Here is a 12,599-nt window from a genome sequence, read left to right as displayed (position 1 = left end):
GTGGAAGTTCTCAGTCTGCAGACGACGATCGTTGTGGCTGAGTTGACTACCTGCCTCTGCCGCTGCCTCGGTTAGCGTCGCCAGGTAAATGAGCGCCTTGAGTATCACTCGGGGACTCGTTTTGCCTTCGTCTCGATTCGTTTTTAGCCAGTGCTCGTCGAGTTCGAGGATCAGTATCCTTTTGGCATCTCGTGAGCGCGGTCGTCTGCCGCTCTCCCTCGCTTAAAAACCTGAAAAATTCTATACAATATAAAACATAGAACGACCTTAAAACGCGTATCGTTTGTTAAGTTTTTGTTGTTCGGACATTACTAAAAATTAAAGTACGTGCAATAATTGTTATAACTATTTTCGTACTTGAACCAAAGTTATTGTGTTGTGAAATAAAAAATTAAAACTAAAACCAAACCCGAAGCTGACATATATTTTGGATTACTTCTTACTTGGATATACAAATTAAAATCGTTACAAAATGGATTACAAAAACGATATTAATTCGGACGATGATTTCGACTGCTCCAATGGCTATAGCGATGGCTATGGCAACAATGGACGCATGTCCAATCCTAATGGATTGTCAAAGGCGGAATTGAGAAAGGTGAGTTTGGTACTAGCAATTATAATGCAAAGATGCAAAAATTATACATTAAAATAAGAAAAATGATTGTGAACAGAAATTCTTGATTGCCGTAAGAAAGTATCGAATTTCATAAGAAACTGAAATACTTCAGTTCTGATGAAAAATTAAACGAAACCATAAACTTAAATTTGCCCAAAGTGTTGTCTAAACATCACCTTATTAATTCTATTAAATTCTTTTTAATATTAACAATTAACTAATTGCTTTTCTCTTTCCCTTTTTTTAGACAAACAAACCGATTATGGAGAAACGTCGTCGGGCTCGCATTAATCACTGCCTGAACGAACTGAAGTCCCTTATCCTGGAGGCCATGAAAAAAGACGTAAGTATCCTCTCCTCTCAAAAGAAGAAAAGAAAAGGAGTTGCCCGCCCGCGATTTAGAAACTAGGCCCCCGATCCATATCACTTCACTTTCCCTATAAATTATGTCAGACCATAAAAAAAAGACCAAAACCCTTGAGACACAAGTGTCCAAGAGGCGGCGAAACTACAAAAGGATAAAACACAGAAAACTATATAAAAAATCAACTCCTACGACACACGAACGGCTAAGAAGAGAAAAAAAACACAAACCAAGGGCTCTAATTGAGTATTAAATTTTATTGATGATCATTACACGAGAGCGCCGTTGAGGAGTCAGTCAAAGGGACCAAAAAGTGTTAACAAGTCGAGGAATTACGCAGAAATCGCTGGAGATGCTAAAAAAGAAAACCAGTTTCCAGGGAGGTGATCCTGCTGTGAGAAAACTACAAAGCAGAAATCAAGTAAAATTTGCCGCCGAAGAATTCTGCAGGAGAACCGAGTCGGTCCAAAAATCAAATAAGAAAGACATTGAGGGAAAAAAAAGCAAAAGTAAACAAAAGGTTCAGACAGGCCAGAGCGGGGGAGGGGGCTGAGGCGGAGGCGGGGTCTGGCGAGCGACCTGCGTGGGAACCTTTTGCTAAAATATGCAGCTCCCAGAAGGCGAGAAAGAGACGGAGAAACGGGAGGGCGAAGAATGACGAAGATTCGCACTGAGCGAAAAGGAGAAGATTTTGAAAAAAATTCTGAATTCTTAAAAGGGTTTCTTCTGTGGGGAAATAATGGAAACCTTAGCTAAGTTACCTTCTTTTTCTCTCAGTGCACCGCTCACAGGTCGGTCGTTCTTCTTGCTGTAGTTGCTGAATCTCACCTTGGTCGTGTGATATTTACTGAGTGGTCCCGACCGAAGTGGACGGCAGATTACACGCGAATAGTTGGACATATGAGGCACGAAACGTGCTCCTTAACTTAGCTTTTTCCCAAGCCATTGAACTTGTTGTAGGGCCCCAAACAATTAGCCCGACCATCTCCCACTCCCATCATCTTCATTTCATCATTATCTGACTTTGGTTTGTTCTTTTTCTCTACTTTTAGCCGGCTCGTCATACCAAACTGGAGAAGGCCGACATACTTGAGATGACGGTGAAGCATCTGCAGTCGGTGCAGCGCCAGCAGCTGAACATGGCCATCCAATCGGATCCAGGAGTGGTGCAGAAATTCAAGACCGGCTTCGTCGAGTGCGCCGAGGAGGTTAATCGTTATGTTAGCCAAATGGACGGCATCGATACGGGTGTCCGTCAGCGTCTTAGCGCCCATTTGAACAATTGCGCCAACAGTCTGGAGCAGATCGGTTCGATGAGCAACTTCAGCAATGGTTATCGTGGAGGATTATTTCCCTCAACAGCTGCCACCGCTGCTCCCACTCCATTGGTCCCGACGTTGCCGCAGGATTTGAACAACAACAGCCGCACGGAGACCTCAGCTCCAGCTATTCAAATGGGTGGACTTCAGCTCATCCCTTCGCGACTGCCCTCTGGGGAGTTTGCCCTTATTATGCCAAATACCGGATCCACAGCTCCGCCACCGGGTCCCTTTGCCTGGCCAGGATCTGCAGCAGGAATGGGAGCCGGAACGGCCAGCGCCGCCTTGGCCAGCATTGCCAATCCCACGCACCTGAGTGACTACACACAGAGCTTCCGGATGAGCGCCTTCAGCAAGCCAACTAGTAATCCCGCTCCGGCTGGTCTTCAGGGAAATCTCATCCATCCACTGCCCGTGCAGACCCAGCTTCCCGTGAAGAACAACTCGAGCAGTCCACCACTGAGTCCCATTTCCTCCATCTCCAGCCATGGCGAGGAGTCGCGGGCTGCCTCGCCCTCCGTGGATGTGATGAGCAAGCACAGTTTCGCCGGAGTTTTCTCCACTCCGCCGCCCACCAGTGCTGAGACCTCATTCAACACCAGCGGATCCCTCAATCTGAGTGCCGGAAGCCACGACAGCAGCGGCTGCTCGCGATCGCTGACCCACTTGCAGCAACAGCAAGTGAGCTCCACCAGCGGAATTGCGAAGCGGGACAGAGATACGGAGGCCGACTCCAGTGACTGCTCCCTGGACGAGCCCTCGTCCAAGAAATTCTTAGCAGGCGCCATCGAGAAGTCCAGCTCCGCCTGGAGGCCCTGGTAGATCAGCTAAAGAACCCATTTCTATGTTACGTTTATCGATTGTTAATTTATTTGATTGCAATTTTTTTCAAAGATCACCAACTCGAATGCTTTAGAACCCCCCCATTAAGTTTCAACGATTTCTATATGTTTTTTATATATCCACGTTTCGCTTTCTTCATTTTTAAGTTCAGCTGTGATTTTGTATATTTTTTGTGTAATTCTCATTTAAGCATTTTTATACGCCTATTATGTAGTTCATTAACTAAATATGTTCTTTGATGTTTCTTCTTCTCAATTATTTAAGCAATTAAAAGTGTTTCTATTTAAGTTATGTAGATTTCATTGTATAGTGTTTATCATTAAGTCTTTCACGTTTCTATGTTTAATTATAACGATTGTAATTTTAGTTTTTAGTTAATGCAAGATTTAATGACTGGAAAATGAGTGAAAATAATGATAATAAAAGACAAATGCTTAAAAGAAAAGCAAATTATTGAGAATTTTATGGGATTATTATTGGGGTTGCATTTATTAATCTCGAACTTGAACTCATTGGAAAATCGGAAGCAATAATCATACGGAACTACCCTTCCCATTTATGTTCAATGTTTTTGCAAAGCTCTATTAATCAGATAACCCCAATCGTAAGCTCCCGATCGAAGCTATATAAGCTCAGGGCAATCATTTAGTTGGCGAAAAACAAAAATTATTGCAAACGAGAGCGCGCAGTGATCTTCAGGCGTGCATTGAAAAATCTCAAAAGACATTAATAAAGTTTAATAAAAATAAAATAAAATGCTGACAAATTCGTTAAAAACTATACTTATATTGGCTATCATGCCACTCATAAGTTTAGCTGTCAATCCGGAAGAAGATCTACTTACGTACAGAGCTTCCCCAAAACTCACGGGACCTGTAAAGCTTCTACACGATCCCGAAGATGTCTTACTGAATACTTTGGATGCAGATCTGGAGAAGATTTCCACGATCTACATGCAGGCCTTGTTCGCTGGTACTCACACACCGGAACTAGAAGCTCCACTGAGAGCTTTGGAAATGGAATTGTTCGATCTGCTGGATCAGCTTTATCAGCAGAATCGTCTCAAGGACTATATGAAGTACGAGGCGGAAGTGACTCGGCAAATGATAATCTACAACATGCTGAAGAGATTGTTTGGCTACACTCAGGATGTGGTGGAAGTTGAAAGAATCTAAGCTGTAAATTATAAATTTGTTTTTAGATTTAAGGTTTAAAGTTAAGGAAATTAAATGTAGGAGAATAGATAAATTGACTTTTGATTTTTTCTTAGTGTAATAACCTCTTGAAAATTATTTAATAAGGTAACATCCTACAAATTGATTTACATCCTCATTTCCCATTTTCAATTTTCATTTCCCCTTTCTTGCCTTTCCCTTTCGACCCTCCTTTTCTTTGATTTTTTATTCAAAAATTTGATTTCACTTCCGTAATAACTTCCGCAACAGCCTGTTCTCGTCCTACGGCTGCCTTGCGTGTGGCTGTCGAGCGTCGCCCCCGCCTTTCGAGGGTCGGGACTCAACTCCGCTCCTTCGATATTCCGATCCTTGGGACTTCCCACACTCAATCATATCGGCGCTGCTGTTACCCGATCCTGCTGTGAGAAAAACAACAACACCTCCGTGGAAAGATCGAAAATTATCATAATTTCCATTTCCTTTTTACGCTATTATCCTTTTGCATTTCCAAATACCGTTGCACTTGTTCGTGTGTTTCCCACACACATCCTTGAGATCCTTTATCTTTGCTTGTTTGCTTTGTGGTCGTTCGCAGGGATCCCCTACCCCCATCCTCTCCTTCGTGCATTCCACTTGTCTTTCGAAGGATCCTTCGGTGCGATTCCTTTGTTTGCGTTGTGTTTGCTGTGATTTGATGCTGGGATCGGAATCTTGAGACTTTTTCAGTGAGGTTTCGGCTATCACTTTTATTTTTACTTTTGATTTCATTCTCAAGAATCTCTGTGGGAATGAGCACTTACCTTGATTTCATACGAATGTTAGGGCATTTACCAACATTTTTAAGGCTAACTTGTTTTCCATTATTAACAGATTTCATCTTAGCGCCTGCCTCATTCTTTTGTTTTCGTATTTCGGCATATTTAATTGTCATTTAACAAATTAACTTGCCAAAAATACGAAAAACTCTGGCACTGATTTTCCCACAGACAAATTTCGTTAGCCCACAATAGAGTTATTCCAGCAGAAAACAAAGTCATGCGGTGTTTCGCAGGAACTCTCCCACACACACGCACACATTTTGAATATGCCCCTGTGATCCTTTTCTGCTACAAGAAAAGGATGAAATGTATCCCAGCTACCTGTGCAACGATCGGCAAATTCAAATCGCTTGCATTTCTCACAGAAGAACAAAACGTAGGCACTGAATGGGCCCAGCTATCTGGTTTTCTTGGGCTGATTCGGTTTTCTTGTGGGTAACAAGTGTATCTATCAGTATCCGTGAGATGGTCCTGATTGACCAGCTTTGCGCAATGGGAAATGTGGAAAAGTGTTTCCTTTAGTTTTCCCAGGATATTGAGCGCCATTCAAATTCCTTGAGAAACAAAAATCCATGATTTTTCTTTGTTTTTCCCTTAGAGAAAATCACCTTAGCTCTTTTTATTTGCGAATTAATGCATATTTATTATATTTTTACAGTGCGTTATCTGTTGTGCGTTAGTTTCCGATTCGCACATCGCTTAATTAATTACATACATCATTATAAATATCATTTTTTACATTGTATAGTTTTTAAAATTTGGCTTTTATCTGAGCATTATTTTATACAGGAAAATCTCTTTAGATTGTAGGTCGATTGATTTGAAAATCGTGCAACTAAATGATGCTACACTTACATATATGTAGTCATAAGTATTCTAATTGTGTAAAGTTATGTGGTGATGCAATTATTCCTAAGCAATTTGTTCGTTAATTTATAATCATTCTGTTTGTGCTGGCTCTGGTTCGTCCTGGCATTTCGAAGACTAAATTAATTTAAATGCATATTTGGTCAATCTCAGGAGACGAATTCGATTTTGCTCGCATTCACTAATTGGCAAATTGTTAGTGACTGATCGAATGGTTTTCTTTTTTGTATTCGTTTAAATGTTAACTAGGCTGCTTGTGGGCAATAAATTTATAAAATATGTACAACGTTCTCTCTCTCTCTCTCTTTAGCTCGCGAGCTTTAACTAAATCTATCAACTACTAAATTTACAGATCCACAAAACGTTTCGGATATACACAGATTCACGTATATTAAAAATTCATTTATCAAAAGGCGCATTGCTTGTAAAACGACGTCTAAACAAATGACAAGAAGACTTCCCGGTTATAAGTTATAAGGACATCATTAGGGTTATAACAAAGGTAGCAAAGCTAACCCAGTTAGAGCTCTTTGGATGAGGGCCAAGTTTAGGCCAACAAATTAAAATAATATCAAAAATTAATAGAAGGAAACAAAATGTACACAAAACGTTCACAAAAGTTCGTTATATGGCTAAGCTATCAGTCCATTGTTCGAGTTCAAATCGTTATTGAGTGTTGTTGTTGTTGGGATGTTGGACGTCTCCGTGGCCGACTGCGCCTAGCACAGTTCCCGGTCGCAGCGGGTCAATCATCAAAGGATATCCGGTGTGTGATTCTCGTCATGCGTGTGCTGTAGCAGACCCTTCCGCTCATCTGTACCCGTGCTATGCGTTATTTCTGTGCTGACGGGCTCTGGAATGGCATCGGCGTACATCGATTCGTACACAGGATTGGCAAAGTTTCCCTGCAAAATAAACTAGAGTTAGTTGTGGTAAATGGAAAATGTAAACTAGGGGTCTATAGGGGGATCTATCAGCTTCATCCATACCTTGTCATCCTCACTGGCAAATGTGGGCGCTTCATCTGCATCCCCTCGATACATGGCATTGGTGAGCATAATCTCCACATTGTCTGACAGTCGAGCATGTGAGAATGGCTGAGCTATACGATGTTTTCTGCAAAAGAGATAGATAATCGATTATATAAAACAGAAACAAACTCAAATCAAAGAGAACTCACTTAAGGAAGTAAAGAGCACCACCGAATAGGGCTACCACCAATAGACTCACAGCCAGAATAATGGCCAACACGGAGAACACTCCGCCAGTTTCCGTCGTTTCCTGATCGCCCTTCAGGGCATCGGCACTGTCCGCCAGACACGGCACTACTCTATCGTTTTCACACAGGCACTCATTGATGAAGCTGCCCGGTCGACAAACATTACACACGCCACCGACACAAGGAGGCGGCATTTCACAGGCATTTCCCTGCCATTCACCGATGCAGCTACAATGGGGCTGGGTATACTCATCCAAGTGGCAGACACCACCATTTGCACAATATCGAACGCAGGGATTGTCATCGGAAACAGGCATGGTGCAGAAATCTCCATTCCACTGATCCGTGCAATTGCATAGCGCCACTCCCTTGATCATATGGCATCTACCGCCATTCTGGCAGATTATCAACGTGCAGGGATCCCTTGTGGGTACAATGGTATTATCACAGAAGTGCGGCGGTCTCGAGGTCTTGCACAGATCCGACTCACAGCTCTCACCAATGTACCGCTGTGGACAGGTGCAGGTATGGCGACCACCACGCTCCGAGCAGGTTCCTCCATTCTGGCAGAAGTCCCGGCACGAACTGGACTCACAGTGTTCTCCGAAATAGCCACTGGAGCATTTGCACTGCCGCTGGCCCTTGGTTCCGATGATACAGGATCCACCGTTCTTGCAAAAGTCGGCGCACTCGTCGATTTCGCATCTCTTTCCGGTAAAGCCATCAGGGCACTCGCATTGTGGGTTTCCTGTTAGGGTTTCCCGGCAGATACCTCCATTCTCACAGGTAAGGCTTTTACAATGCTCGCATTGATCGCCAATGAACATTGGCGGGCAGTTGCACTTCATTCCTTCGGTTTCGGAGAGCAGACACGATCCTCCATTGTGGCAACGGCTCTGGCAAGCAGGCATGGAGGTCTCGCAACGTGCTCCCGACCAGCCCGCCGTACAGGTGCACTTTAGTGGCGGCGGTTCTTGTGATCCCGGCATCTGTGGCGCAACGGAGCACACTCCGTAGTTCTGGCAATAGCCGGAGCAGCGGTAATGCTCGCATAGCTCTCCCTCAAACTGAGGCTGGCAAATGCACTTGGGCACGTGGTCAACGATCTTGCAAGTGCCCAGGTTGCACTGCAGTGGACAGTAGTCAGGGATATCCGCATGCGCCTTGCAAACCTCATCATTGGTCATCACATAGCCTTCGGGGCACTTGCAACTGTAGCCAGTGGGGGACTCCGATGAGAGAATGCATAGGGCGCGAGAGGATTTGCAGGGTTCCTTGGAGCAGGGATTGCTTACTGTAAGAAGTAAATATTTCGGTTAAGTTATAGTTAATAAAGAGAAATCATGAGAACTTACTATTCCGGTTTTGTTTCATTGGGTGCAGAATGCCAATATCAGATGAGCGATAGCCCTTCAGCAAGTATGTGCCATTGTCGTTGCCAAACTTGTTCATCTTGATGATGCTTTGATCATAGAGCTTGATGTACAGGTAATCCTCAAACACGTCGATCTTCTGCGGCTTCTCTCGGTTTCCAAAACGGCGCACCACATTACGATCTTTGCCATTGAGGCGACATGTTTCAATCGTTCCCTTGCGATAATCCGCCCAGTACAAACGACCTGTCGGATAGTCCATAGACAAGCTGATTGGCCAGCCTACGTCGCGCTCTACCAAGCTCTTCTTGTTGCTGCCGTCCAAGGAGGCAACCAAGATGCCGTTCTCCAGCGTGGACCAGATCATAATCCGCGATTCGGGCTCCAGGACAATATCTGTGGGATTCATGCCAGTTGAGACGAGAGAAATATACTTTTTACCCTCAATATCGGTGGCCAGAATCTGGTTATGTCGGGAATCAATAATGTAAACACGCTGGGAGATCCAGTCCACGGCTAAGGACTTCGGATCGTCCAATTCAGGAATCTAAAAAGTAATATTTTTTAAATATTTGTATGTTAAGAATAGTTGTCTGTTTACTCACATTAAATGCAGTCAGTTCCTTGAGATCACGACGGACCCTTACTCCCGTTCCCTCCACATGCGGAGTGGCTATCTTCATTGTGTGAACCTTGCCGTGGTGCGAGTCAATCCAGAAGAGCAGCGTATCCTTAGGCCTGATCAGTATATCAAACACATCGATCTTAAGGCTATCCGTCTGGAAGAAGCCCACCACAGTGGTGCCCTCCTGCTTGGCAGGCAGAATGAATCGGAACTCCTGCTCCGAGGCTAGTAATAGAATCTGATCCGGTCCGGATGCCAGGCAGGTGGCATTCTTCTCCGGCCCTTTGTGATAGCCATCAGCACACTTGCAGTTGTAGTGTCCCGCCTTCTTTTCTATGCAGATCTGCGAACAGCTTCCAAATCCGCAAACCGGTGGCTGGCAATTCATTTCGTCGGATCCGTCGATGCAGTTGTACTGCCCGTCGCAACGATAGGCCTTCGAGATGCAGTCATCGTTCTCGCACTGGAACTGATCATGTCGGCACTTGGGCAGAGCCGCACACACCGCATCGGATTCATCTTCGTTTTCCCCGCAATCATTGACTCCATCGCAGAGGGCTGAGTTCCGAACGCATAGCTGATTGCGACACTTGAAAGCGTTGGCGTGGCAGTGGGTTTTGGCACAGGTTTCCAAGCTCTCGTCACTGCCATCCAAGCAGTCGTCCCAGCCATCGCACTTCCAGCGGGACATGATGCATTTTCCGTTGCCGCAGCTGAAATGATCCGAGTGGCAGGTGCAGTTAACTTCGTCGGAACCATCCGGGCAGTCATCGTCGCCATCGCATTTGTATTGCCTGAAATGGGGAGATGTTTAAATCAAGCAATCAATTAATTTATGACCACTCACTTGTTAATGCAGGTGTTGAAGGCGGCGCACTTGAACTGATTCTCCTTGCAGGTGATGTTGCAGTTGATCTCGTCGCTGTTGTCGTCGCAATGGATCTCTCCATCGCATCGGTAGTTGTGCTTGATGCACTTGCCTGTTCCGCAGCGGAACTCGCTCTCCGAACAGTTTCGCATTTGGCAGTTCAGCTCGTCACTGCCATCGCCACAGTCGTTTTCATAGTCGCAGCGCCAGCGGCCGGGGATGCACTTGGAATTGTTGCACTTAAAGTAGGTGGGATCACAGGTGGCCTTGGAGGTGAAACAGCTAGCTGGTTCGTCCTCGCCATTGGGACAATCGTGGTCGTCGTCGCAGCGCCAAGCGAGAGGAATGCATCGACCCGAATCGCATCTGAAAAATAGAAATAGAAACGTTATTTCTCTAAAGGAGTATTTCATGGAATAAGAACACTTACTGGAAGTCATTGGGTCCGCAAGAGTTATTATCACAGTTGGCCTCATCGGACTTGTCCTGACAGTCGGCGTCGCCATCGCACACCCAGACGTAGGGCACGCATCGGTTGTTACCGCACTGGAACTGATCCTTTTTGCAGACGAGCGGCGTGCACGCGGACTCGTCCTCTCCACCCGGACAGTCCTTAACTCCATCACATCGTTTAACATTATCCACGCAGAAAGCACTCGAATTGGCGGTAGCTCCACACTTCATATGGGTATCGAAACAGGTGAACTTGTCGCAGTTGAGTTCATCGGAACTATCGCCACAGTGGTTAATGCCATCGCAGAGGTTCGACGGGTGGGTGCACTTTTTGTTGGCACACTGGTATTGACCCGGTTCGCAGTGGAAGGGTGGACAGGTCTCTGGCTCGTCGCTGCCATCTCCGCAATCATCCTGGGTATCACAACGCCAATAGAACGGAATGCACTTGTACGTGTTGACGCACTCGAAATGGGCAGCCGTACAATTAGCCCGACAAGTGCGTCCATCTTCGTCCAGGACAAAGTTTGTGGGGCACAAGCACTTGTAGTATGGTTCCTCTGGCGATAGGACACACAACGTAGAACAGTTGGCCGCCAGGCATGGATTTCCACTTATCGGCTGTTGCTGTCTGTAGGGATGGAAGACCCGCAGGTCCATCGGTCGATGGATCGTTGTTATCAAAGTGGTGCAGTTTTGACCATTATAGATACTGCAGTACTCAATGGACTTGGTTTCCCAATCGGACCAGTAAATCCGACCCTCCCATACGGCGATGGCAAAGATGTGATGCAGATTCAACAGCGGATTGATACTCCTGGCCAGCAGCAAACGCGTGTGATTGCCATCCAAATCACTCACTGAGATCGTGTCCTCTCTGGCATCGCCCCAGAACAGCTGCTGCGTCTCAAAACTAATGGTCAAAGCGTTAGGCCAACCCAAGCCGTCGCGTATAATCATCTTTGGATTCGAGCCATCCATGCCAGCCTTGCCAATGTGCGGACTGTCGCCCCAGTCCGACCAGAAAATGTGTCGTTGATACGGATGCAGAGCAATGCCACGAGGTTCCCGCAGGTACTCGTTGATCAAAACCTTCCTGTACTTTCCATCAAGCTGAGAAACCTCTATCGTATCCAATCCCTTGTCACACCAGTACAAGTTTTTGGCAACCCAATCGACGGCCAGGCCATCTGGATTCTTAAGCATTGCCTGGTGCAAGGTTTGCGTTATGTTCTCTTTGGGACAGTGTCTTTTGATGGTACCAACGGTGCTGGTTACATCAGACCAGTAGAGGCACTGACTATCCCAATCGTAGTCCAAAGCCACGGCATTGGAAAGCTCATTAATCAAAATACTGCCATTGCCCGCCATGTCCACTTGACGGATGTAGTACCGATTCGAAAATATTAGCTCCATGGACACGTTGCTGGTGGCCTTGCAGGTGTGATGATCCACCAGGGCATAACCCTTGGCACACAAACACTTGTAAGATCCATAGGTGTTAACACAGGTCTGAGAGCACGGTTGCTGCTCATCACACTCATCGATATCCGTGCAGAGGTGCGGACTCTTGGGCAGGACCTTGTAGCCCGGCCGGCAATGACATTGGTAACCAACCAACTTATCCTCGCACTCGTGCTCGCAGATATCCGGGATCAGACACTCGTTAACCTTGCACAGTTCTTCGTCTGAGAAGTCGGCGCAATCATTCCTCCGATCACACAGCAAATCAGCATGGATGCAGGCTCCGTTCTTGCAGCGGAAATCATCGGTGCCATTGCATCCCCGAGTGTGGGCACACAGGCTGCTTGCCTCGTCGGAGCCATCACCGCAATCCGGTTTGCCATCGCAGGTCTGGTTCTTGAATATGCACTGCCCGTCCTGGCACTGGTGCATCAACGGTCCACCTGGACAAGAGTGCGGCAGATAGGCCGGCACACAGCCTTCATACTCATCATCCCCTCCGGGGCAGTCCTCATCTCCATCGCACACATAATGAGAGTCGATGCAGAGACCTGCAGAGAAGGATAATCAGTTTGTTTCAAGATAAATGTAT

General features: G+C 45.8%; 3 protein-coding genes across 5 annotated transcripts in view; 2 read left to right on the top strand and 1 right to left on the bottom strand.

Annotated features, from left to right (window-relative positions):
* Positions 1-160: 160 nt before the first annotated feature.
* LOC108105396 (protein deadpan) lies at positions 161-3,567 on the top strand. The gene is made up of 3 exons (XM_017211941.2): positions 161-598; positions 867-962; positions 2,036-3,567. Exons 1-3 carry the CDS (start codon positions 473-475, stop codon positions 3,122-3,124), a joined length of 1,311 nt encoding a protein of 436 aa, XP_017067430.1. The 5' UTR covers positions 161-472; the 3' UTR covers positions 3,125-3,567.
* Positions 3,568-3,837: 270 nt separating this feature from the next.
* Positions 3,838-4,370, top strand: LOC108105406. Its single transcript, XM_017211952.1, has one exon. It carries the CDS (start codon positions 3,901-3,903, stop codon positions 4,318-4,320), a length of 420 nt encoding a protein of 139 aa, XP_017067441.1. The 5' UTR covers positions 3,838-3,900; the 3' UTR covers positions 4,321-4,370.
* Positions 4,371-5,752: 1,382 nt separating this feature from the next.
* LOC108105407 (low-density lipoprotein receptor-related protein 1B) overlaps positions 5,753-12,599 on the bottom strand; it is a 55,530-nt gene continuing 48,683 nt past the window's right edge. For 2 of the 3 annotated variants that reach the window (XM_041817621.1, XM_041817623.1), the window contains 7 exons: positions 10,521-12,558; positions 10,070-10,456; positions 9,203-10,016; positions 8,580-9,144; positions 7,186-8,518; positions 6,995-7,121; positions 5,753-6,922 (listed from right to left, as the gene is read on the bottom strand). In XM_041817621.1, coding sequence (XP_041673555.1) covers positions 6,758-6,922; positions 6,995-7,121; positions 7,186-8,518; positions 8,580-9,144; positions 9,203-10,016; positions 10,070-10,456; positions 10,521-12,558 — 5,429 coding nt within the window. In that variant the 3' untranslated portion in view covers positions 5,753-6,757. The remainder of the gene's footprint in view (positions 6,923-6,994; positions 7,122-7,185; positions 8,519-8,579; positions 9,145-9,202; positions 10,017-10,069; positions 10,457-10,520; positions 12,559-12,599) is intronic. The other variant, XM_041817622.1, reaches the window with a different exon arrangement.

This window comes from Drosophila eugracilis, unplaced genomic scaffold (genome assembly GCF_018153835.1).
Source record: "Drosophila eugracilis isolate 14026-0451.02 unplaced genomic scaffold, ASM1815383v1 contig_1765, whole genome shotgun sequence".
Taxonomy (NCBI): Eukaryota; Metazoa; Arthropoda; class Insecta; order Diptera; family Drosophilidae; genus Drosophila; species Drosophila eugracilis.
Note: the sequence above shows the minus strand (reverse complement) of the source record. Positions and strands in the feature narration are given on the sequence as shown.

Coding starts and splice junctions, on each gene's coding strand:
- LOC108105396 (XM_017211941.2), top strand. CDS start 473: ATGGATTACAAAAACGATATTAATTCGGACGATGATTTCGACTGCTCC. Junction 599..866: donor CAAAGGCGGAATTGAGAAAG/GTGAGTTTGGTA, acceptor CCCTTTTTTTAG/ACAAACAAACCGATTATGGA. Junction 963..2,035: donor TGGAGGCCATGAAAAAAGAC/GTAAGTATCCTC, acceptor CTCTACTTTTAG/CCGGCTCGTCATACCAAACT.
- LOC108105406 (XM_017211952.1), top strand. CDS start 3,901: ATGCTGACAAATTCGTTAAAAACTATACTTATATTGGCTATCATGCCA.